Below are 26,384 nucleotides of genomic sequence, written 5' to 3' on the forward strand. Positions count from 1 at the left end.
TCCAATGAGCTATCATTGCATCGTCCCCAATCCTTCGGTGTATCTCCCGATTCATCCGGCCCAATACCTAATCATTGACTCTGGCCCGACTTCGACTCTTCTTTAATTATTTTATCTTTCTCACGATCATAGTTAATCCTGCATCACTTATCTCATTAGATCATTAATTCCATCATCAAAAATCGAGATTTAACAAAAATTACACTTAATCTTTTAGAAAATAAAAATCCTAAAGGTATAAAGAAAAAAAAAAAGGCGTTTTGTGCCATTTGGGTTTTAGTCTTAAATATTACAACACGGTATCGACGTGGCATGTCACGTTACATATATCAAAAATATTTTTTATTCAGAAGCTACAATAACCGATAGTAGCTGTAAAATAAACATTATATAAAATAGCCATCTTAAATATTGTGATGCATCTGCCTCGACATTGCTTAATAACACGTCAAGTTATCTCTCTATCTCTCTCACATAAGAACTGCTGGCATAAAAACTTTGACTACGCGTTTCGCGATCACTCGCGCATGCATCGATCTGGCATCGCAATGTTTATGTGCCACGAGTTGCTCGCCTCCTTTTCTCATTGACAACTACTTGCGAGGAGGCTAAAGAAGGTGATCGGAAATGGAGTTTTTCTTGGGTTCTTCTCTCTTCTTCCTCCTCCCCCTCCTCCTCTTCTCTTTCCTTTGCCCCGCCCTTCTCTTCTTCAGTAAACGCCCCTTTTCCTCTCCGGCCAATGGCTGCAGCAGCCTCAAGAGCTACTTCCTCATGGGACACCTCCCCCACCTCATCAAGAACAGGCGTCGGCTACTGGAGTGGTCTGCGGAGCTCATCCTCGCATCCCCCACCGGCACCGTCACCGTCGCCCCCGTCGTCTTCACCGGCAACCCCTCCAACGTCGAGCACATGGCCAAGGCCAACTTCGGCAACTACCCCAAGCACGGAGCCTTCATCTCGCCCGTCCGCGACTTCCTCGGCTGCGGCATCCTCAACGTCAATGGCGAGGAGTGGCGCCTCCAGCGCAAGGCCGCCAGCTACGCGTTCAACACTACCTCACTCCGCGCCTTCGTCTTCGACAAGGTCGACCGCGAGATCGTCGGCCGGTTATTCCCTTTGATGAGGGAAGCTAGTCAAAGCGATGAGGTGTTGGATCTCCAAGATGTGCTCGAGCGCTTCGCCTTTGATACCATCTGTAGCCTGGTATTGGGGGAGGATCCCGGGTGCCTCGGCGGCGGCCACGGGAGCGAAGAGAAAGAGGGGGAGAGGTTCTTCCGCGCGTTCGGCGACGCCGTACACCTCAGCATCGAGCGGGCGCTGCAGCCACTCCCGCTGGTCTGGAAGGCCAAGAAGTGGCTCGATATCGGGTCAGAGCGGCGGCTACGGGAGTCGATGGCGATCGTCCACGGATTCGTCGATAGATGCATGCGGTCGAGAAGGATGCGGACGAGCGGGGACGGCGGCACCGATTTCCTTTCTCGGTTCGACCAGAGGGAACTCAATTCTAACGAGCTCATTCGCGACATCCTCATCAACTTCGTGCTTGCAGGGCGCGACACGACGCCCGCGGCACTGACCTGGTTCTTCTGGGTCCTCGCCTCGCAGCCCCAAGTAACGAACAAGATAAGGGAAGAGATCGAACTCATCCGATCCCGACGAGCTGAGGAAGACGGCAGAAGAGCCTCGTTCACGATGGAGGAGCTGCGGGAGATGAACTACCTCCAGGCGGCGACATCAGAGTCGTTGCGGCTGTACCCGCCGGTGCCGCTGGTGCCAAGGAGCTGTTCAGAGGAGGAGGAGCTGCCGGACGGGGCGCGGATGCGGAAGGGGTGGGTGCTGATGTACAACGCGTATGCCATGGGGAGGAGGGATGAGATATGGGGGGAGGACTGCAGGGAGTTCAAGCCGGAGCGGTGGCTGGAGGAGGAGGGGGTGTTCCGGGCCAAGAGCCCGTTCGTGTACCCGGTGTTCCATGGAGGGCCGAGGATGTGCATGGGGAAGGACGTGGCGTACGTGCAGATGAAGGCGATCGCGGCGAGCATCCTGGAGAGGTTCGAGATGGAGGTGGTGGAGGCGAGCGGGAGGCATCAGTTGCTGATGACCATGAGAATGGAAGGAGGGTTGCTGGTGAAGGTAAAGGAGAGGAGCAGTGGGAAGTGTGCTTGGAACGCACCATCTATATGAAAAAATATATATTATTGACAAATGAAATGCATTTTATCCTTGATCAATATATAAGGACATGAGCACATATAAAATTAAATTTACTATCATCAATTTCAATTGAAGCATCTGAAACTACGTAGGTTTCGATTTTCCAAGTTTATAGGTCACTAATTTCACGTCAAGCTTCCAAGTCTATGGGTCATTATTTTCACATCAAGCATTCAAGTAAAAGAGATCGTCACAGTTTATTCAATCTCATATCTCAAATGAGAGGTTGATTGTTGTAATGATATACAGGGATGGATGCATTTAGTACCATTAAATATATTTTGACCACGACATTCCAAGTTATATGTGAAGGCATCAACAACATATTAGCTAAACAAGACAACAAATGCTTCAAAAATTTTCTATGACATAAAATCAAACACTAGTAGAAGCAAAATGTTCCAATTACTTAGTTGGTTATTAATTGTTCTAAATTACTTGACTCGCTGCTTTCTTTGTAACTCCAACAGTATGAATTGCTGGTGTGAGGATGCTAAAAATTTTAAGGCATATAAATATGTGAGAAACTTGTATGTGTATCTTTCTGTGGTTTACAAATGTGCCTACTGAGCTTATTCAAACAAAGAACGTCTAAAGAACCATCAGATACTATAAGATATGAGCAAAGTGCTGTAGTATATGCTTAAGTTCAGAATCTATAAGATATATTTGTCCTAGAATAACATTAAAGACTCTCAAGTTTATCACAGTATTCCAATAGAAGAAATATAAAACTGTGGCGTATCATCAATTATTACTTCAGTATCACAGTATCTGTCTTGTACTTGGATGCATTAGATATGTGGGGCAGAAGATGAACCTGACCAAATTTATTTTCTCCTAGAGGCTTCATAGCAGTAACTAAGGATCACAACAGCGGCAGCAACAGCAACTCCAAAAGCACTTTGTGCTAAAACAGCACTAGTTGCAATTGTTTTGGTGGTAGAACCAGTTTGTCGTGAAGTAAATCCCAGTTCTGATAATTTCTTGTGTGATTCTGCATAATCTTTGAAAAAAAGCTCCTCATCCTAGCAAAAGTTAGCTTAGATTGGCTTATGAGATGAACAAAATATAAAAATGTAGAAAAGAAAAAAAAAATCATCTAGATATTCCTAGTGCCGTATTATAATGTATCTGAATGTAAATGGTATTTTCTATTAACCAACAAGTTAAATAACATGTCAATCATCGTAAAATAACATACAAATCAAGTGTACCTTAGCATACAGCTCAACATAGCGTCTAAACTCAGGGTCATGTAACAGAGCATTATCAGTTGGAAGCTTCAAAAGTCCCTCTGTTTCTCCCTTGAGCAATTCACTGTCAAGTGACAAATTTTAGTGGGTTTCTCTAGCATATTCATAGTGCTCTTAAGTAAGCAATAATAAAAATGATCCATGAAATTTTTTTGTTTTGCCTTCAAACAATTCATTGTTCATCTTACATGAAATACGAGTTGTCAAATTTGAGGGGTTCAACTGTCCAGGCACCTTCAAATCCTGACCTTTCAGGATGAGCCCTTCCCTTTAAGAGAAAAATTATTTGTTAGTCGACAAACTTATCGTTCATGCAATGTCAGCAATTAAAATGATAAGGTGACTACCAGTGTGTGTCCACCAGAAAGTGCCACGATATCCTTATCTGATAAACCCATCCTGTAAAAGATGTCTCTCAGATGGGGCGCACCTGCAACCAAATGACATATATATGCACATATGACTGCTTGTAGACAAACGGTATACCCTTATAGATCAACATTAAAAGAAGAATTTAAAAGAATGTACTCCATATCAATGATATGAAACATTTTAGAGAACAAAACCTAGTACATTTACAATAACGATCAACTTGTCTCCCCAGCAATGGGTATGTATGCTCATTGGATCTGGAAGAGTCTTTGGATATTCAAGTAAATGTGACAAGAACACTTGGCATCACAAATAAAACATAAACAACACACTTTTACCAATTTGGTATTTGCAAAACAAATCCATTGCATGAATATATGAACTCCACAGGATTGGAAATGTTGAAATATCACAGCAAATAACTCAAAAGGAGAAACTTAAAAACTTCAATTAAAAGATAGAATTTGAAAAATATAATAATCCTAACCATTAAACGTTCTACCAGAAGATTATACAAAATGTAGTTTAACTGACGTCATAAATACCAGGGAGATACTTTTTATTGTTTCCAGAAAAGCAAGTGTAAAAATGTCAAGACAATTATTCAGTATTCACATCATGCAAAGTGCTACAGTCCTTTTGGACACTGAAATAAATAAATAAGTTTCATAGTGAACCTTGCTTAGCATCAGGAAGCCGTCCTTCTCTTGGGCAAACTGATGAATCCTGGTACAACAAAAGAAAGCATAACCAGTATGTATTTGTCAGATAACCAGTCGGTTACAAAAAAATGCCTTATCATGTACCCGTCTTCCTGGAACAAAGTCAATGGTCGGTCCTCCAGTCACTTCAACAGCCACAACTCCAGCCAGCTGGACATTATGATATTTTAGTTAATTTTGGTTTATGGCTCATTCGATGACAAATAAGAGTTGACATATAAAACAATCAATATCCAGAAAAATAAGGAGGCCTAGGGCACAAGGATCTTGCCAATAGAATGTTTAATAATGTTAAGTGTAGCATTATCATGGTGATAGGGGCTGCCCTCTATTAAATAAGCATAGCTATTCTTAAATAGGTAATATGAAATTAATTTCTTATTCTTAACTTAAAGGCTACAGAATCTACATCCTCTGGTAGCAAACAAAAAGAAAATATCAAAACAAAAAGAGTAAATATTCAATTAGATGCAATCCAAATAAAAGATAAAATGAGAGATAATCGTCTTAGATGACATGAACACGTAGAAGACATCCGGACGTAATAGTTAGACAAGGTGAGTCGATTATGATAAATGATATGAGACAAGGATGTGGTAAAGGGAAGCCTAAAGAACCTTATTACAAATAATTAAAAGAAATCTGAATGCTCATAATTTACTTAAGAGATATTGTTTTATTCAATGAGGATGGAACATGCAGAAGACATCTGGACGTAATAGTTAGACAAGGGGAGTCAATTATGATAAATGATATGAGACAAGGATGTGGTAAAGGGAGACCTAAAGAACCTTATTGCAAATAATTGAAAAATCTGAATGCTCCTAATTTACTAAGAGATATTGTTTTATTCAATGAGGATGAACCTTGGTGAACTAGTAAAATTGCTTCTTTGCGATTTGGCTGATCAAGAATTGAGATGGAAACATTCTTTCTGGTTGGAGGAACAAGGTAATATATTTTGACCCCCCCTTAAACCCCGCAATGGCACGAGTCTAATGGGATCTCTGGTTTTGAGCTCAATAGTGTGAGAAGCTTCATGTAGCTGATGCCAAATATTGGGGATATTAAGCCTTATTGTTCTTGTTGTTGTGAAAGGGTAATTATTCAACTATGCGACAACATATATCGGTTCCCAAAATTCGAGTTATATCACTTGCTTGCTCATGTCCTTCACAGTTCATATCTCAGCTAATGTTACTGCCATATCTTAAAAGATGAACATAGGACTATAAATGTCAGGATGACAATTCTAAACCAAGTGAGATGTCACCTTAAATTTTCTAGTCTTAACTTCTGCAGTCAGTGACCTCATAAATCAATCACTCTAGCTTAGTTGAGCTTTTTTAGTCATGCTTCATGATGGTTTTGTAGTCAAAATTGCTGACTTTTGCTGTCATCGTATTAGTGGCCCACATAAATCTCTGCTATAGCTTAGATGGGCTTTTCTAGTCATGTTTCAGTATTCCTGGATAAAACCCAACTAGTTCCCTTGAACTTAAACAAGCAACAAAAATTAAAACACAAGAACCATGTTAACAGGTCTTACATCTTTTCCAATCCACATAACTTTAATTTATTTACTACTAGAATCAGAAAGTTAAGCGTATGGTCACCTGGTAAAGATCAGCATATGTAATCCTGGGATGCTTCCTCTTCACAGGCTCTGATGACAACATAAACAAAAATAAAGGAAAAGAATACTGAGGTGACAGCAACATTGGTTTGAATGAAGACAAATTGAAATAAAAAATATAAATTCATGAGATGAAATGGTTTGTCATTGGTAAAGCTACAACGTATATGTGAAGAAGAAAAAATGTGGCAACTTCCAGAGATGTATAACATTAAATAAGGTACTAAGAACTGGAATTATACGATAAGTACTCTGATCTTTTGAAAAATCCAATAGCAGTTGAAGTCATCATGTCACTTATAAGAATAAAACTTGCAGTTCTGAACTAAGAAAAATTTGTGAAAGCTTCAAAACCTATTATCTCAACTTGTGTTACATTAAGAACCAGAGAACTATTAAAGTCTTTGTATTCAGTTTGCACTTCCGAAAAATGCACCATGACCTTTAGGAAGCACCCTTGCAGCAAAAGATTAACTGCATGATGCAAACTGCAAGACATGATTTTTCTAATATCTTTCAGAATTTCATCTTTTACTAATCCTGATGAGAAAGGGCAAAGTGAAGATCTAGAAAGTGAAAGTGAGATATCAATTCTGATTGTCAGAATGTGAAACAACGATAATAATTAGTTACTACTTCGAGTATATGCGATTCAAAATATAAATCGAGCAAACAACCACATAAGAAGTTTCCTTAATGAAGCCCACTTAATGTCAGTTATGTTCCATATTGTTTCCACTTCAATAAGAAATTGATAGGATAAAGATAACAATGATGAAAATGATGGAAAGAATTTCTATGTCCCTGTAGAGTTGCAGTAGATTTATCTAGAAGCAAGGTTTACCGTACCGGACTGTACCGCCCGGTACAGGCGGTACGTACCGGTCCGACAGACCAGCGGTACACGGACCGCCCCGTACCGTACCGAGTACTGTACTAGTGTACAGTAACACTGTAGTAGTGTACAGTGCAATGTAGCAGTGTACAGTGCTCGGTACACGTGAGTGTACCGCTCGGTACACCTGGGTGTACCGAGCGGTATACCGTACCGTACCGGTACCGAGCCCGGGTCGAAACGCCGGTACGGTACGGTACGGCGAACCTTGTCTAGAAGTATGATTGCTTATATCCTTGCATTCCTATAATTTTATTGGGATCTGAAGCCTACAGAGTACAAACAAAGATGCAAACGTGAAACAGCAAGCAATAAGTTAAGGACAGTTTTTGTATAGATACCAAGTTTTTATGCATTCATGTACAAAAAATTAAAAAACATACCACAGAGATCTATAGCTATTTTTAAGCCAGAATTTGAACCATGAGTGAACTCTTCCTCATGCCTAATTGAGCCATTTGGGCCACCAGTTTTGGTATTTACATCAAAAGTTCCAGCATCATGCCATCTGAAAGAAAATCAGAAAGACAACTTTGGAATTTTTCTAATAAACAGCAAGCACCAGAAGAACTATGCTATAAACAATTCTACTTTCAAAAAATTCTTAGGATTTGAAATATGATGGGGTAACCTTGCAAAACAGAAAAACCTTTGCAAATGAAACCATGAAGGAACTTGTAACATATGACCTGCAAAGAACTCTTTGGATAAAAAGCTTCTAAATGGATAAAAACACTCCAAGTGCCTTCAAATAAAGTGTCAATTTAAACTGTACATACTTTTTATATGGTACTGGGTGTGCCCTTTATTTATACTTTTATATGGGATACCATGAAACAAATCATGTAAACAAAAATGGTAGACAAAGTTGCGTAGGATGACTAACATATCAAGTCAAAAATGCTCCAATACTGAAAAAGTAGGATTTAAGGCCTAGAGCCCCATAGAAATACAAAAATAGCTAAAGGAAACTGCCAAAATGTGCTAACTCAACCAAAGCCCTTCTGCATAACGTTTTATGCAGTTAACATTCGAAACACAACCATGTTTACTAAATTAAAAAAATCGAATTATGCATGTATGCGAGGTAATCATGCAACACACATTCTTTCAATGCTAACTATCTCATAATAATCCACCTTATATAAGCTTCATGTGCTCTTTTCCCAGGAACATAATACTAGACAATATCATATATATATATATATATATATATATATATATATATATATATATATATATAATATTGTACTGAAATGTTACAGAACATTAACCAATAAGCTACCAGAACAAGCAACCATAAGATAACACTATATATTTTTCTTCCATATTTAGCCAATACAGAGATTCAATACCTCTTTTTTTAACTTCAAATACTACAGAGACCATCCGAAATAGGGGTTGCATGCCAGACTAAAACACAAAAGGAAAGAAATTTATTATATGGCAAGTCAAGAGACCATCACAATCAGCCACTAGCATGCTGTATGTATTTTATTGTTCCATGATGTACATGATGTGCAGGTATGTACCTCATTTATAAAATCCAAAGAAAGATTATAACATTGTTTTATTCTTATAAAGAAAGTCACTAAGCAAATAAAAGAACAATAAATAACTCCAAGATTATTGACAGAGAAAGCAGCACAGACTGTTGAATGCCAGGGTTAGACTTGTGCTGGATCAACCTTTATGTATAACAAGAGTTACAAGAAACCAAAAAATTCAAACTTTTCTCTGTAGGACAATGTCCAAGCTTCCAAAGTAAGAACTTTGTAATTTGTATCTATCTTATAATCAAAATGAAATTCTGAAACCATGATACAGCAGTCCAGATCCAAGCTACTTAAGCCAATAGATCTCATAATATTTTAAGTCTACAAAGTGTATAAATGTGACTACTATAAATCTTTTAGGCTTCATTGATTGGGTAGTTTATACACTAGCATAGCATATGTTGTCTATGTCAATAATCAAGGTGTTACTCAAGAGAAGGAAATAAATGTTATGGAAATTATCACATATAACAGCAAGGAAGTTAAGGTTGTTGCCAATGAATTGCACAAATTTAGATCCTCCACACGAGAACACTGGAAGAGAGTAAACTTGTAAGAGGACATGAAGCAAAATGGCACAGTGATTATTTAAGTAATATTATTTTACCAACTCATTTATCCCACAAACAATTCCTATTATCACCAAATAAATACATATAATAAAATATAACATATAAAACCATTAAAAGAAATCATATCTTGTCACATAACCATATCATTTTCTTATGAAAAACCTCCACCAATGAAATTTTAACTTATAGGTCCCATTTGATTATGTTCAGTTTCACCCTTCATTTCATAATGTTCTTTTACCTATAGCCACAAAAATGTCCATAATGTTGGAAAATTTCTCAATAATGTAGGGTCTATAACGAAGGATATAGGTGTATGTAAGAGCCTGTGTGGTATTAAAAAGGAAAACCCACAATAGCATAGAACAAAACTATGAGTGCCCAGAGAGCTGAAATCACGATGATTTAACCTATGCGTAACATATATCTCATCCAGCCAAGGTATGAAAGTTGAGTTTCCATATGATAGAAGCAAATTTTTTTTGTCAATTGGACACAATTTTATAGCCAAAAGACACATACCTTTATAAAAGGTGTTGAAAAGGAAAAGTTTACAAAAAGTGTTTTCTGAGCTAAAAGAAGTTCCGTTCAACCCAGCCATAGCTGAGTCGATATGCATCCAGGAGAGCTTCAAAATCCCCACAGCGCCTTGTTGTGTGGTTAATTCATAATTGATGTAGAAGAAGAGAGAAAAAAAAGGGTTCTGAGGCCAACATCTTGCCTTCAGCCAACACCATCCGGTAAAAATCCCTACAGCTGTTAACGCGATGCAATTAAGGGATTCAACATCAAAATTCACCATGTGATGTATCCGCTATCTTTGACAAAAGAATTCATCGAGAAATAAATTAATTAATCTAGACAGTACTTCTGCGCGAAAGGATGTTTTCGAGATAAATCGATTTGAGGGATTCCGACATCATCACATGGCATCACCACATAGATCACTAAAATAGCAACAAAGGTGAAAATACTTGGATCGAAAGAAAACACGCGATTTCGGGTAGCGTAAAGGAGTTTGCATGACGCATCATCATCGAGAGGACGGGTCTCGATTCGGGAAGGTCGTACTCACGCGAGGCGAAGCATGATGGGGGCGCAGTTCTTGCTGGCGATGAGGGCTCGAAAGTCTCGGCGAGCCTTCTCGATCTCCTTGAGGTACTCCGCGTCCACCACCGGGGCCGCCATTCCCAGAGAGAAATCGCGAAGAGGCAAATGGAGATCTCGGGGTTCTCGGTTTCAATAGGCGAACGAGTAGACGCCAAGGAGGAGAGAGAAAGATATGGTTTTATTGGCCACTCGCTTCCCGAAGCGCTTCACCAACCACACGCAGTGAGATGATAACAGTACCGTTTGACACTGCCTTGAGCTTGATCAGGCTTCGAATCGAACCCAACATCAGATCGAGTTCCAACCGTCTGATGCTTCTGGAGGACGTAGATAGATCAACCCTTCGAATGTTCGAGTAGATGGTTGCATGCGTGGAATGAATGACATGTCAAACATGTGGTAACCAAGAAGTCATACATTACTTCTGATTACTCCTCTCTCTCACACACACAAACATACATTATTTCATACATTGTCTACAAGGAGACTTATTTATGTTCGAACAAATTTACTCAGACGAGCATTTTGATGCAAGAGCTGATTCGATTTACCAAAAAACGGCCCCATGGAAGTGACTGCAACTGCAAACAAGTCCACCCATCAGTTCTTGGAGAAGGCTCGGAGAGTTTCATCCAGTGCTCTCTGGTCATAGTCACCGGTGAAGACACAGCTACCCAATGGACCCTTCAAAAGGATCAACCTCAGCAATCCATCAGCCACCTTCTTATCCACCTGTGATCAAAGAATTGTAGTTAACATCAGGAAGCTACCTAAAATGAAAAAGGATAGTTTATCTGACACTTACTGCCATGACAGATTTAAATTTCTCCACAGTCATCATCTCGGGGGGTTGAGTTGGAAGCTTGGCCTTCTGCAGGATGCTAAAAACACGCTTCACAATAGTATCATCAATCCAACCTAGGCGATGTGACATATCCACTGCCATAACCTATTACACGATGAAGTATACTTGTCAAAACAAGATAAAAGGGAATGAGAACAAGAAGTCTATGTAATGCCTCACCGTTCCAGCTGCAACTGCTTCGCCGTGGAGCCACTGCCCATAGCCGAAGGCCGTTTCTATAGCCTAAGAACAACAATAAATCAGTAACAACCAGTCAAGATTATTATGGATGACAAGCATAAGGTTAATGAATCTACAAGGCGAATGAAAAAGCAAAAATAATATGGATAATGAAGGTTCGCTAAATGGTATTAAGTTAGGTCCAAGTCATGGTTACTTCTCTAAGTTCTCTTTAAATAGTTTTCATGTTTTAATAATTCAATTCCTAGAGGGCAAATTACACAATTGCTCTTTTTGGCATTAGTTTCTTTCCAAAGGGCTTTGAGGCACACAAAATGGATGATACCATAACCAAGTCCAAAAGAGAAAAGTGAGGCAACCATCAATGTGCAGAAAGATATTATCATTATTGTGACAACTGTTACCATGCATACATACAGTAGTTCCATATATTAGAACCAAGCATCAGAACTTTTACCACGTATATAATTGTTCCATATATTAGAACCAAGCATTAGGATTTCTTAGTTGAATTGTCACTTCCAATTGTTAGTTTTTAGTTAAAAACAGAATTTGAAGACCACTGACGGTAAAATTGAAAAAAAAAAAAAAAATCCACTAAACTCTTTCAGCAGGAAAATTATGGACTCCTCTTCGAAAGGGCACTACTGGCTGCTCTGCTCAAAAGATGAGAAGAAACATGATAAAAACTTATGGTCTAGTCCATTTCAACTTGTTTTTCAAGCTCAGTTGAATAGATTCATGGGCCAAATCCTAGTCATTGAGCATCGATGTCATGTAAAACTCCTTTCCACTTATCTTGGGTCAGTAATTTGTTAAAAGGATGACCAGGGATAGATCAGACATGTCCTTGACAGGAAAACTGCACATTATGATCATCTGAAAAGTAATTTACCTAAGAGGCATTTTCCAAATTTTAGATTCTTGCAACAAATACTGCTGCTTCTGGGGATCAATACTGTTTTTTGATTTACTTCGAAAGGGCACTACTGGCTTTCAGCAGGAAAGTTATGGCTGCTCTGCTAAAAAAAAAAAAGAAATCCACCAAACTCTTTCAGCAGGAAAATTATGGACTCGTCTTCGAAAGGGCACTACTGCTGCTCTGCCCAAAAGATGAGAAGAAACATGATACAAACTTATGGTCTAGTCCATTTCAACTTGTATTTCAAGTTCTGGTGAATGGATTCATGGACCATATCCTACTCATTGAGCATCGGTGTCATGTAAAATTCCTTTCCACTTATCTTGGGTCCGAAATTTGTTAAAGGGATGTCCAGGGATAGATCAGACATGTCCTTGACAGGAAAACTATGCATTTTCCAAATTTTAGATTCTTGCAACAAATACTGCTGCTTCTGGGGAGCAATACTGCTTTTTAATTTACTTCTGTGTAGTCATTGATGGAAATCCCATGATCATAAGCTTTCAGATAGTTGTCAATTACAGTACAATTACAATTGGATGTAGCTCTTTCCACCTTGTAATGCAAAATACAACAAATTATATGTTGAATAAATACAAAATTGATGGCTCAGTTTGGAAGCCATTTTGATAGAAATGTATATTTTGGCCAGTATGACGTTTGTCTGTTACTAGCATATCAAGTAACAAGTTGGACAAGAAAGCTGTAAATCAAATTTCATATGCTTTACACCATTCAGTAGAAGTGACAACCTTAGCACTTCAGATAGTAAAAGAAGAAAAAAATATCTGGAAGCATAACTATCAAGTAAAAATGTGTTAAAAACAGAAGATAGTAGAAAATTTAGCTTGTAAATTCAAGACTCACATGACCAAATGTGTGTCCCAAATTCAGGGTTGCCCGCATGCCACTTTCCTTCTCATCCAAGGAAACAACTTCAGCTTTGTTTTCACAAGACCGCTTGATAGCATATACTAAGGCACTTGGGTCTCTGCAACAACATTGAACATCTGTAAGGAGATTCAGACTACCTAAGTTACACATGCAAGGATTGTCTTAATGTTTGTCAACTGATAATATCATTGATTACTTGGCAAAAGCCCAAGATGAAAGTTACACCATAGCTTAAACATAACACAAGAGAGCTATGTAGTTATTTAAGAAGTTGCAATTCTTGCATTGAAACAAGTATGCCCACACTCATTGTCCTTGGTTTGGAGGCATACTAAACATCATTTTACATTTTCACTTGTTCTGAAAAAATATTGAAAGTTTCCTTTGTCGGATGTGCTAGCTATGGTAGATGTCAGAAATAAATAGATGATAAACATTGCAAATAATAGTAGATAATCATTGGTAAAAAAAGTCAAGCTATTTTGGATCAGCCACATGCATCCTTTGTAGTCATTTTTGTTAAGTAACAACGCTTTATGGAATGCTCCAATGTATATTTCCATGATATTCCATGTTCATGCAATCTTTTTAAGTTGGAACTTAGTACCTAAATCAGTCCTCCCACTTTCTCCAAGCTTAAGATCAATTATGTAAAGGATTAAAACGTGTATGCAGATTGGCATAACAAGTTGTGAATAAGCAGTAAACCATCTTAGCAAGACAGAAGCTGGAACTTAGTACCATCTTAGCAATGTATATTTCCATGATATTCCATGTTCATGCAATCTTTTTAAGTTGGAACTTAGTACCTAAATCAGTCCTCCCACTTTCTCCAAGCTTAAGATCAATTATGTAAAGGATTAAAACGTGTATGCAGATTGGCATAACAAGTTGTGAATAAGCAGTAAACCATCTTAGCAAGACAGAAGCTGTCATACTGAAAGATCAATCAATCCAAATGCTCCTAGTTGCCATAGTGGGACATGTTAGTATCCTTTCCATAGCCAAAATGAAAATCAAATGAAACTTAAGTGGGCAAGTTTAGCTAATTATTTAAAATACTCACTAGGATTTAGATGAGGGGGCAAGTTTACCTACTTGCTAAGCCACCATACTGAAAGATAAATCAATCCAAATGCTCCTAGTTTCCATAGTGGGACATGTTAGTATCCTTTCCATTGCCAAAATGAAAAGCAAATGAAACTTAAGTGGGCAAGTTTAGCCAATTATTTAAAGCTTCATAAATATTTACAAAACTGATATATTTTTGTTTACCTCAAAGATGTTTCAAATTAAGGTTAGAACAGGAATTTAGACAGAGCCTACCTCATCAAGCAAAAACTATCACATGTATGAGCTGATCTTTTTGCCCAGTTCACAAGATTTGCATGTAGGAACTTCCTTCTTATATTTTATAGGATATATAAACTAGGGTTTTTAATTTCGAATGATACCGCTCGTACCGAGCGGTACATACCGGTCCCACCAACAGACCGGTACATGAACCACCCTCTACTGGGCATTACCGTCGATTGGGGCTGTTTTCGCCCCGTTACCACCCGAAATCGGTCAGTGAGGGTCAATTTCGATCGTCGTCGCCCGCTACCGGGCGGTATTAGCCGAGGTAGAAGAAAAGGGAGAACCTAGAGATCCAGCGCCGCTCTCCCTCAACGATCCGGATCCGTCGTCACCCTCCCTCGCCGAACGTCGCAGATGAGAGAGATATCGCCTCCTCCTCGTCTAAGGCGGCGAGGCCTCGATGTCGTCGTCGACTTCTCCTAATCCGCGCTGGGAGAAGAAGCATCGGCGTGGGGAGAAGAAACCTTGGTGACGTCACCAAGGCTTCGCGGGGAGACCTCGGCATCATCAGTGACTTCTCCTAATCCGCGCAAGGAGAAGAAGCCTCGGCGTGGGGAGAAGAAACCTCAACAACGTCGCCGAGGCTTCGCAGGGAGAAGAAACTTCCCGCGAAGAAACCTCGGCGACGTCATCGAGGCTTCGAGGTTTACTTCTCCCCACGCGGGAGAAGAAACGACACGATGTCGCCTAGATGACATCATCCCTTTTTTATTTTTTAACTTTTTTATTATATATATATACACACACACACTGAGCGATACGCCAGAACGTACCACTCGATATACTCATACTATATCGTGCCGAGGTGAACTCGATACCCTTGTACGGTATGAAATTAAGAACCTTGATATGAACAACTAAATTTTCACTTACCTTAAGCCAACAACAATTGATTTATCTTAGAATTAGCATGCATACTGTTGAATCTCGGATTTTGATTATGAAATCAATTGATAAGTTTGTGTTCTAATATGCGTTTTGAGTGACGCAGGACTAGCTTCGATTATGGAGAGACAATTTGATTAAAATAGGAAGAATCAATGTTGGGCCGAAGTAGAACATGTAAGAAGATTGGACGTCGAGCCGAAGGATCGATCGATGTGTCGGCAGAAGGCTTCGTGCCATGAGTTCGGGCATCGAGCCAAGAAGATCGAAAATTACGCCAAGGAGATCGGATGCTGTGGGAAGACAACATGCCGATTAGGCAATATGCCGAAGGAGAGGACGATGCGCCGAAGGGTCGGACGAAGCGTCGGATGAATCAATGACATGTCGGACAACATGTGATTAATGCTTTGTAATAATTGTCTAGATCGAAGTAGTTTTAGGTCTAATTGAGTCGGTATTGGAGTGAAACAAAGTCAACTCAATTAAGGGCCAATTGAGCCTGAATCAGGGTTGAATTGGGCCTGTTGTTTGGCCCATTCAATGTCCTATCGCAAGGTCTAGCGATGGTACCGCCAGACTAGACAATGGTACCGCCCAAGCATAGTCTTCCAGACTGTGTTAGGCGATGGTACCGCCCAATGTCAATGTGTCAGGCGATAGTACCACTAGACTCGGCGGTGGTACCGCCCAATGTCACAAAGTACTGTCGATGGTATCGCCAGTACCCCAAAATCCCAATGATTCAAATTTTTGGCTCTAAATTTGAATCCATTTGGGGCCTATAAAAACCCCACTCATTCCTGCTCAGTTTACACAAGAATTGAGAGCAAAAAAGAAATAAAACTCTATTGTAATATTGTGAGTATTCCTCTCAAGCTCTAAGTGTTGGGTGAAGTTTAAGAGAGGGATGAGTGGTTGTAAAGGTTATCTCTTAAACCTATGAAAATGAGAAAAAGAAGTGTAAAATGGTAGTTTATCTTCCCCCGTTGGAAAGATCGGTAGTGAAAGCCGGTGGCCTCAAGTGAAGAGGAATCGGGAGTGGATGTAGGTCACAACGATTGAACCACTATAAAATTGGTGTGCCTCCCTTTCTCTACTTGTTTACTTATTCTGCAACTACTTTACTTGCTCATTACTACTATTGCAACAAATGTTTTAAGTTTAAACGTCTTTTTAATACGATTTCATCAAACGAAATTTTCAAACCGACGTGATTTTACGAAAGCACTAATTGGTGTGCCTCCCTTTCTCTACTCGTTTACTTATTCTACAACTGCTTTACCTGCTCATTACTACTCTTGCAAATGTTTTAAGTTTAAACATCTTTTTGATACGATTTCATCGAACGAAATTTTTAAACCGACATGATTTTACGAAAGCACTAATTTAGAATTAGTGCTTAGTGCCCATTCACGATCCTAACTCATACTTCTTAGAATAATTTTTTTTTAACAATTAAAATTATCAGCAACATGTATTTTTGGCATATCAAAATTAAATTTTCCATGTGAAAGTAAGAGATGTGATGGAATTTAATCTATTTATTTTTTTCCCAATTGTTTTTTCTTTCTTAATGTATCCACAGTTGTAGTATGCTATTTTAGCTTTTCATTGCACTTCTCTGTTGAGAAACCCCCAAACTGAATAAAAAAAAGCCCATTGTCCCAAAAAGAAAATGAAAACAAGTGAAGTTTCCAAATCTAGAAGCAGATGAATTTGTATAAAACCAAATATAAATATCCACTAACTAGTTTCTTTTGTTCTACCACCATAATTCAGTTGTCATATTACAAGATGTACAAATTCCTTCAATTAAGGGTAACAAGATTTATATGATTTGCAAAGCACAAATGCCAAAGTAATCTTAAAACAAACAAACAACAAGACAAAATCACTCAATTAAGTAAAGGAAACATGAAATTTCCAATAGTAACTTGTAATAAGGAGAAACTCTCAATTACCTTGCTAATAGAGATTGCATATTCTTTTCCTGCCACTCAAAGAACTCTGCATCCCTAATAAGTCCGTACTTCACAACCTCAGCTATGCCAGATGCTAATTCCCTATCCGGCAATGTGTTCAGAGTATCGGTATCTATTAGCACGCATTGTGGCTGGTAAAAGGCACCAATCAAATTCTTCCCAAGGGGATGGTTTACTCCAGTTTTCCCCCCAACTGACGAATCGACCTGAATTCACGTAACATCATATAAAATTTGCTATTACTGATTAACATCATAAATTTATATGCCGAGCAATTACCTGAGCCATTAGAGTAGTAGGAATCTGAATGAAGTTAACACCACGAAGAAAGGAAGCAGCAGCAAAGCCACACATGTCGCCGATGACACCACCACCAAGTGCCACGAATGTACAACGACGATCCATCCTAGACTCTATGGCCTTGTCAAAGACCTTCATCAGTGTTTCCTACACAAATTCCCCAGACAGTTCAATTCCACACGAACCAGACTAGAATAGAAAGAAGAAAACGAGGAGTATACTTCCTAGACACCAACCATATTCTTGTACTTCTCCCCATCCGGAAGAATCACACTCTCCACTGTAACCTTCGGATTTCCATGAGTCAACGCTTTGACGACTTTGTCAAGATACAGCGGTGCGATTGTAGTGTTAGTTACCACCAGGACGCTCTTTCCGTGTACATGCCTAAAACAACCATTCGATATCCTCAAACAAAAGAAAACAAATTGAACACCCAGGAAATCAGGAAAGAAGAATAACATAAATCCTGTAGCGGGTACCTCTGGAGCAGATCGGGTTCGTCAAGCAGGCCAGAGCCGATGTAGATCGGGTAGCTCCGGCTCCCGAGATCGACATCGACGACGGTCGATACCCTAGAATCGGCCCTCTTCGTGGCCTCCTCCATGACCGCGGAGGCGCACGCCGAGATCCTGGATCGGCTTCGAGCTGAGATCGGGGCGGGCGCTTTGAAACGACCAGAGGGGACCGAGGACATGGAACGGAGGTCAAGCCGGCGGAGAGGTAAGGAAGCGGCAGCGGGAAACAGGGAGCGGCGAGGGGCGACGGAGATATTGCCAGACGAGCAAACGGCGGAGTTGATCGAAGGAGCAGAGGAGGTCGCCATGGAGTACAGGTCGGGGATTGGAGTAGGGAGGCAAAAGAGGAGGGTCTCGCTCTCGATTCAGCCCACCACCGTTCCTTCCCCGCTCGGCCTCTCGTTGGAGTTGTACCGCTCGCTAGCGGGTGCAGGGCGGGGTAGGTGGACCAACACCGCCGCCCGCGAATGACTCGTCGCACGTGCGAAATATTTGAGGATCTGCGCGCTTGTCTATGCGGACGAAGGATCCGACCGTTCATTTCGGAGCGGAAGGCATCGTGAGCGCTTGCTTGGAATTAACATTCGCATAGGAAATTATTATGCGGTCACTAAGTTTTGGAAAGCGACGGTCGGTAGGTGGCAGCCGAATGCTGCCTGCGACTTGGCTACTTAGTTGAGTTCAACCTGGTCAAAACGAACCCGATCCGAACCGACCCGTAGATTGGGTTGGATGATTTGGGTTCGGACAGAATACCTCCAAATTGCTCTCTACCGGAACTCAAATCATGGCTAATTAACAAAGTTCTTAAACCCGTTCGACGATCAACTTTGGCATTTGTTATTCGATTGATATCCATCTCGATCTCGATTCTCGGGTTCCTAAATCGGATTTAAGAAGAACGATCCCAAATCCAATTGATAGTTGTTCTAATTCGATTTAAGATCGTCAAACAAAGTATATTATCATCCTTATATTAAGTAATGAGTAACAAGTGGAGTACGTATCACTTCACCTTGTCACAAATGGAAGCTAATTAAATATCTAAGTACTTGAATTCACATTAAATCTAACTTAGATATATTTAGATGTAATTTTATATATATACATAGTAATATATATGTATTTATTTTAAACTCATTTTATTAGTACCATAATTAGGTTTTGATGGGTCAGATTGATCTATCAGTTTTTCAATATTTGTGTACTCGAGTGGGATTTAATCGGTCAATTCTATCGTAGTAGTACGATCATAAATAATAATATATATGTGATATGAACTTGTGCACTAAATTTTTCTGAGAGTTTTCAAAGGACTTTTATTGAATTCTTTTGATTAGTCATATGAGAGGGTGAATATGAGCCTAAGTAGTCGATTAATATAAAAACACATTGTAGAAAATTATGTGTCATTCAGTAATCTTAATCCAACAATTAGACTCTATTTGATATACCAATAATATTATTATCAAAAAAAATTTGTAAGATTCTGCATTTAAATCTTATTTTCATTGCTTATTTTTTATTAACAACAACAACAACAACAACAATTTATTTCTATCGTTATCGTTATGTTTAGATCATTTTTACATATGTTAAGTCAAATTCTAATTGTTCGACCTAAGTTGAGACTATACGAAAATTAGTCAGTATGCATGAGATGATCAATTTGACTATATATTCACTTATGCAGCTTAAAATCAGCATTCCGAAGATCAAAGAGTCATCATAAGACAATATATCCTAATATTATTAATAATTTTTTGATTCAAGAAGTCATCTCGATATAAAAATATATATATATATCAACTAAGAGGGTCACCACACGGGAGAGACATGAGGACCTAAAAAAGGGGATCCTGATCAATTTGATACTTAAATTAGTTTCTTGTTTAAAGAATTGTATCGAGTGATGAACTTATATGAGTGCACTTGAGGGTTTTATATAGTGTTGCATGAGATTGTTCAAGATAATTACATGCTTTCATTGATCATAAATATAAACAATATAGCGTCAAACCCAAAATGTATGGGATAACTTTCCATTTTTAATGATGTAGTTGGCTTTGTAACGTCGAATCGATCTTCTAGTTTGCACCATGTTGGTTGACACATTGACTAAATAGAGTTGACGTATTAGTCAGGTGGTGGTGATGTGTCGAGTCAACGATGACGATGTTTTGATTATGTGAAGATGATGTATTAGTTACTAAATAATGATATATATCCATAATTCCTGTCTCATTTATTTATAACTACAACATAATGATATACAAAATCAATAGATATCAATTAACAATTAATTATGGTTTATGATTAGATAACTTGTTATGGACAATTTTAGATATAAGTAAAACAAAATAATGGTAAATTTGTTGAGATCACTGAATTTATAATATGATAAAGTAGCTTAGTGTTAGGGATATGGTACCGTAGTATTTGTTCGAAAATTATCTGAAAAAGATAGCGAACAACAAGAAATCTAAGAAAAGTGACAATAGAGAAGAATAGATAAACTTCAAGACTAAAAACTTAACCTTTATTAAAGATGAAAGTTGATGATGGGTGGGTTGAGTCAATTTCATCAATCATAAGCAGTAGTTGCATCCTCACCAAGTAACTTTTTACCCTTCTTCATAAGGGGCATTACATTCAATAGGTAACTTCTCCTCTTTATTAGATGAGAATTATAAAAGGTTAAGTCCTCAAATGAAAAAAATCTAATCTAATATTTGATTTTTTATCTATTATTCTAAAAATTTATTATGATTACGTGGAAGTATTTAAGTTATTATTAAGTAAAAACTCTTTTATAAAAATTCTTACGTTATTATTAAGTAAAATATTTTTTCTTCTTCTTATTTTAATATTATTTTCGAGATATTAATTGTTCAGGAAAATGATGGTGAATCCTCAGAGACTGATGATGAAATATGAAACTTTAGAGGGGCTTAAAAGTTAAAAAGACTAAAATGATTGTTCTAAGTGACCTATGAAACTGATGATGAAATATAAAACTTTAAAGGGGCTTAAACGTTAAAAGGACTAAACAGGATTGTTCCAAAGTTAGTGTAATATGAAACTGATGATGAAATATAAAACTTTAAAGGGGCTTAAAGTTAAAAGGACTCGAAAGGATTGTTCCAAAGTTAGTGAAATATGAAACTTTAGAGGGGCTTAAAAGTTAAAAGGATTGTCGAGGAGAAAGTAGTTGGCCTCAGGGCGATGGCCGCAGGGCGACCGCTTCAAGTTCACGATTTCCCGGGCCTCCTCTCTCTCGGCGCCGCCTCTCGCCTTCAATCTCGAGCGCGAAAGCAAAAGAGATCCCTTTTGTAGATTCATCTCTTTTCCCTTCTTGGACTGTCTCGCATTAGGGTTAGGCATCCGCTGCTCCTTTCTGCATTGCCGCCTTCTCGTCAATGGCCGACGTCTTTGATTTGGCTGCGGGGGATGGGTTGCGGAGGTGTAGCTGAAGCAGCAGCGGGAGGTGACTTAGCCGGACGCCGAGGAGAAGAGAGGGAGAGGGAGGCCTCCGTTTTCCTTTTCCTTTTCTTTACTGTGCCTGGTGCTTTGGTTGGAGAATAGGGAAGGAGGAGATGAGCGCATCGAGGTTTATAAAGTGCGTCACGGTGGGGGACGGCGCTGTTGGCAAGACCTGCATGCTTATAGCCTACACCAGCAACACTTTTTCCCACGGTTAGTGCTGAAAAATCCGATATTTTCCGATTTTGTTCCTTTGATGATTCTGATACTTTTTCGGTCTAAAAATGGGGAAGGGGGAGAAACTTGGTGGTGTAGGGAAACTGCACTCTTTACTGAGGTTGTCTAAAGGAACGCATATGTAAAAATCATCCCTTTCTCTTGTTCTCACTTGGTAGGAGTCTTTGCGAGAAAAATAATCTCAAATTTCTAGGACACTATAATTTATAGATCGACGATCTGAAAATTGCTGGTCTTTTTAAATTTGTTATTGCTGATCAGAAAAGTGCATTTGACGAAGAGGGGAAGCATTAATTAAGTCGGACGTTCTTTAGGAACTAATTATATTGGATTTTTATCCTGATCACTCATAGCGTGAAGAAATTTCAATATCTTCCATATTTTCACCGAGGAACGACAATGGAGCAAATCAGAAAAAGGATCTGGAGGTAACCTAGAACAGTCCCTCACTGCATTTAAAAAACTTGATATTTTTCTGGATTGCGAGGGTAGCCGGCTATGTCACTGGGTGCTTTATTTCCTCTCTCAAATCCAAAAAGCATGTGGTTGTTTCTGTTGAATGTTGCATCGTTTGCCATGATGGAAAAATGTGGCAATACCATTCTCTTAATTATGGCATTTAAACTGTGCATGCTGAAATTTCATTTCTTTTAGCTTTTTGGAAGTGAAAATGTGATGTATTTCATAAGTTATTTTTTTGGTTAATCTCTATTCCTGAATTTGGCACATCACGTTAGTTTTAAGACTTCTTCAGATACAATTTTCATTCAAGATGATCATTCCTTGACAAACTTGTTATTGTATATGACATCTCTAAATGTGTGGAAGTTACAATTTAGATATTTATGTACTTCATCTTATAAGCAGGATTATGTTCCAACAGTTTTTGACAACTTCAGTGCAAATGTAGTGGTGGATGGTAACACAGTTAACTTAGGTTTGTGGGATACTGCAGGTACCTTAAAAAAAATTCTCTCTTCTGCCTACTGATGTTTACAGTGTGATTATCCCAGTGTCCCTTTTGTCTTCGAATTGGCCACCCTGTTATAATATCATGCTTTGATTAAACAGGCCAGGAGGATTACAATAGATTGAGACCTTTGAGCTACCGTGGTGCAGATGTTTTTTTGCTTGCTTTTTCTCTCATCAGTAAATCCAGCTATGAAAATGTTGCCAAGAAGGTAATAGACTGATTGCCAGCTTGTTACATCTTTATTAAAAGCTTTTTTCTTTCTTTTTACTGAAAAATGTAAAATTTGTGAGTGTCTGATTCTTTGGTTTTTTTTTTTTTGGCAGTGGATTCCTGAGTTGAGGCATTATGCACCTGGTGTTCCATAATTCTTGTCGGGACAAAGCTTGGTAAACTTTCGTTTGCTGCCCTTTTTTTTCTTGAGGTCAATTTCACTAGATTGGTATGTGTCGCAGCCGATATTTTGCATACTGTTTCTGTAGCTTTATGTCTCGTTTGTGTTGCGATTTGACTTGATGGCTTGAAAGCCTACCTCTTGCGGGCATCCATCTACAATTCAAGCTCAGTTGCTTTTAAGTTCCTGTTTTTGAGGTGGTAGTTAATATGAGTCGAGGAAAAGCTTGATGACTGTATCCTCTATTGTATGGTTAGAAGATAAATGAATCATGAAGAACTGAACATGAATTGGTGCAGTCATGACTAGAGGACAAAAAGTTTAATGGTTTGACCTCTAATAAGATTGACTACCCACCTGATGGCAATAACAGAAACCTTTAATAGGTGGCTGAGAGTTGGACCATGATGATACCACTATACTGACTGGTGTTCTATCATGTTTTGGTATCAATATAAATCATTTTACTGAAGAAACATTAAGGAAAGAAGAAACTTACTGGTTAAAATTCTATGTTGTCCTCTTTGTCGAGCATTAAGGTAGAATATTCTTCTTCATTTTTTCGCTTCTATTCTACATCTTTCTCCTCTATTTTCTTCCTTTCTTATTTTGTTATTGTCTTATCTTCTTTGCCACTGCTAGGTTTAACAGGAAGCAAAGGTGTGCAAAGTTTTGAACCCTATATGGAAGCCTTTTTTGGCATGGTCCTCATCTTGAAAAGTCAAGCCATGCTGGTCCAACATCATAAACTAAGCCTATAGAGGAGATGAAGGATGTTATGACCTAGTGAGAATGCTGTCGGGCTAGATTTTCTTAAACCATGCAGCAAAGCTAAATTTTGTATCAAAACCATTTCATATGTTTTGTATGTATAAAACCTAGGTAGTAAGCCAGTTCCACCTGCTGCCTAGTGATCAGACCAGCAAACTGTCAGTTGGACTACACTGGTTCTGTACTCTCTCTGATCATCCTTAACATGCTTAATTGCTCATCTAATGTGCAAGATGAGTGCTTGTTGATGGGTTTGTAGAAATCAGTATTTGATTCTTTTATTTTGGGATAAGAGCTCTAATTATTAAGGATACTCAAGGCAAACAATTAAGGGTAAAAAGGTAAAATTCTTCTGCATTGTAATTCTTTGAACTTTGGATCCATGCTTTAATTTTCTATACCATCAACACATCTGCACTTATCTCTTTTTCTCCCATAACTGCTTTCTGAAAAAATGTTATGAAATTAGATTGCAATGATATGATAACCATCCTTAAATGAGCCTCCACCTGATTATCTCTCTTTCTGCATGATCATGATTTACGTTGACTATTATGAATCCTAGGAACGGAAGGAGCATGCACATATTTGTTTCATTAGAAATGTCAATTTAGCTTTAACTTAAAAGTCGTCAACTGGCTTAGTTTGAGAGAATAGTAGCTGCTTCTTTTAGCACCAAAAATTCCTAGCTTGCACTTGCTATCAATAAATATCAGTATCAGCTGCTAAAAGAGTATTTTATTAATTAGTTATGAAATAATTTTCATTGATCAACCGGCCTTTTCACCCTTTCTTCTTACTCCTCTCTCCATTGATCTTTGATGTTCCCCCGAATTGACTATTTCTGTCTTCTTTCTTTTGACACATCAGTACATTATTCTTTGCTAGATTATGGAGTTATATTGATCTTCCTGCTGTGTTTCCTACTAGCATATTTTCTAATGATTATTCTGGATGGCCATAGTTTATTTATGTCTTCACTGTACAACATAGGGATCTTTTTCTGGTTTCGTATTCAGATACTTAAGTCTGCTTGATTTATAGTTTTATACAAATATAAAGGAATTCAACTGGCAATTTAGGAAGAGATGGGTAATAAAAGTCACATTTCCCAAGCAAAGCAGTTGGACCATTATCTACCTATTGCAATATGAGGTTTTAATTTTTGTTGCTGCACCTTGAGCTTTTCTATTTTTTCGCTTTATATTTATGTTAAGTCAATCTTTGTCTTATTTTGTGGAGTTAATTGTTGCTCACTTCTTTTATGTTTAAAAATGCTACTTGATACTTGTTATATGGTTTTATAGTCTTTTCATATCGTGATGGGTTTTGTTTGCAGATCTTCGTGATGATAAGCAGTTCTTTATAGATCATCCAGGTGCAGCTCCCATAAGTACTGCTCAGGTAAAATATATTAGTCTGCTGTGTAATGGAACCTTGATTTATACATTTTCTCTGTAAAAGTGCCGATGATAATTAGAGTGGCTCTCATAATGTTCCAGGGGGAGGAGCTGTAGAAGCAAATAGGTGCTGATGCGTACATAGAGTGCAGTTCAAAGACTCAGCAAGTATGCACTCCCCTTGTGTTTACCCATCTTTTGAATTCATTCTCATCATTCTGATGCAACCCTGCTTGGTGTAAAAATGCTGTGATCTAGAATGTCAAGGCGGTATTTGATGCGGCCATCAAGGTCGTGCTTCAACCACCCAAGCAAAAGAAGAAAAAGAAGAAACAGAAAAGTTGTTCCATATTGTAATAATCAAGCTTGTGAAAAAGGCCATGGTGGCCAGCCATCCTTTGGGGGGACCTTCAAATTGGTTAGCAGCATTCCCAGAGTATCATGTTATTTGCTTTTCCTTTTGACTTGTGGTGATATGTAACTGACCTTCCAAAGCTTGTACCTCCTGATGATGACTTATTCATATTAATGTTTAGGTAAATGTTTAATCCATTTTCCTTATGCAAAGGTGGTATACTGAGTTTATTGTACTGTAAGTTGATTACTCCAATGACTTTTCTACTTTGCTAGTTTGATGAATGTGTGTCTAGTAGTTCCGTGAAAGTATCAGAGCCTAATGGTGTCAAAGCTAGGTTGTTTGTCGTGATTTACTGTTGCTTTGAGGATAAATTTTATCAGCTGGTATCTTTCTTTTTAGCTGCTTGCTTGATGATCATCATGAAGTTGTATGTAAATCTGGGAGTTATTGTTCTTTCTAGCTGCCATAAAATTTGTGTTGTCATCTCTCTTTTCCTTTCTGCCTTCCTTTCTTAGTGTCTCGGCTGTAGC

At 38.6% G+C, this 26,384-nt stretch overlaps 3 protein-coding genes and 1 pseudogene across 3 annotated transcripts; 2 read left to right on the forward strand and 2 right to left on the reverse strand.

Annotated features, from left to right (window-relative positions):
• Nucleotides 1-543: 543 nt before the first annotated feature.
• On the forward strand, nucleotides 544-2,267 carry LOC135643430 (cytochrome P450 CYP94D108-like). Its single transcript, XM_065160367.1, has one exon. The coding sequence runs from the start codon at nucleotides 628-630 to the stop codon at nucleotides 2,182-2,184; it is 1,557 nt and encodes a 518-aa protein (XP_065016439.1). The 5' UTR covers nucleotides 544-627; the 3' UTR covers nucleotides 2,185-2,267.
• A 566-nt stretch (nucleotides 2,268-2,833) lies between these two features.
• On the reverse strand, nucleotides 2,834-10,537 carry LOC103992108 (probable L-ascorbate peroxidase 4, peroxisomal). Its single transcript, XM_009411699.3, has 9 exons — nucleotides 10,299-10,537; nucleotides 7,479-7,603; nucleotides 6,181-6,230; nucleotides 4,649-4,714; nucleotides 4,520-4,568; nucleotides 3,818-3,900; nucleotides 3,659-3,738; nucleotides 3,432-3,534; nucleotides 2,834-3,242 (listed from the first exon to the last, which is right to left on the reverse strand). The coding sequence occupies exons 1-9, from the start codon at nucleotides 10,409-10,411 to the stop codon at nucleotides 3,045-3,047; spliced, it is 867 nt and encodes a 288-aa protein (XP_009409974.2). The 5' UTR covers nucleotides 10,412-10,537; the 3' UTR covers nucleotides 2,834-3,044.
• Nucleotides 10,538-10,728: 191 nt separating this feature from the next.
• Nucleotides 10,729-18,693, reverse strand: LOC103992109 (3-dehydroquinate synthase, chloroplastic). Its single transcript, XM_009411700.3, has 8 exons — nucleotides 18,206-18,693; nucleotides 17,960-18,110; nucleotides 17,703-17,870; nucleotides 17,403-17,629; nucleotides 13,168-13,291; nucleotides 11,358-11,420; nucleotides 11,139-11,282; nucleotides 10,729-11,065 (listed from the first exon to the last, which is right to left on the reverse strand). Exons 1-8 carry the CDS (start codon nucleotides 18,547-18,549, stop codon nucleotides 10,934-10,936), a joined length of 1,353 nt encoding a protein of 450 aa, XP_009409975.2. The 5' UTR covers nucleotides 18,550-18,693; the 3' UTR covers nucleotides 10,729-10,933.
• Nucleotides 18,694-21,433: 2,740 nt separating this feature from the next.
• Nucleotides 21,434-26,135, forward strand: LOC135584216 (rac-like GTP-binding protein 5; annotated as a pseudogene).
• Nucleotides 26,136-26,384: the final 249 nt, after the last annotated feature.

This window comes from Musa acuminata, chromosome BXJ3-7 (genome assembly GCF_036884655.1).
Source record: "Musa acuminata AAA Group cultivar baxijiao chromosome BXJ3-7, Cavendish_Baxijiao_AAA, whole genome shotgun sequence".
Taxonomy (NCBI): domain Eukaryota; kingdom Viridiplantae; phylum Streptophyta; class Magnoliopsida; order Zingiberales; family Musaceae; genus Musa; species Musa acuminata.

Coding starts and splice junctions, on each gene's coding strand:
- LOC135643430 (XM_065160367.1), top strand. CDS start 628: ATGGAGTTTTTCTTGGGTTCTTCTCTCTTCTTCCTCCTCCCCCTCCTC.
- LOC103992108 (XM_009411699.3), bottom strand. CDS start 10,411: ATGGCGGCCCCGGTGGTGGACGCGGAGTACCTCAAGGAGATCGAGAAG. Junction 7,604..10,298: donor CCCATCATGCTTCGCCTCGC/GTGAGTACGACC, acceptor ATTTTCTTTCAG/ATGGCATGATGCTGGAACTT. Junction 4,569..4,648: donor ACTTTGTTCCAGGAAGACGG/GTACATGATAAG, acceptor TTGTTGTACCAG/GATTCATCAGTTTGCCCAAG.
- LOC103992109 (XM_009411700.3), bottom strand. CDS start 18,549: ATGGCGACCTCCTCTGCTCCTTCGATCAACTCCGCCGTTTGCTCGTCT. Junction 18,111..18,205: donor GAACCCGATCTGCTCCAGAG/GTACCCGCTACA, acceptor TGGTTGTTTTAG/GCATGTACACGGAAAGAGCG. Junction 17,630..17,702: donor CTACTACTCTAATGGCTCAG/GTAATTGCTCGG, acceptor ACGTGAATTCAG/GTCGATTCGTCAGTTGGGGG.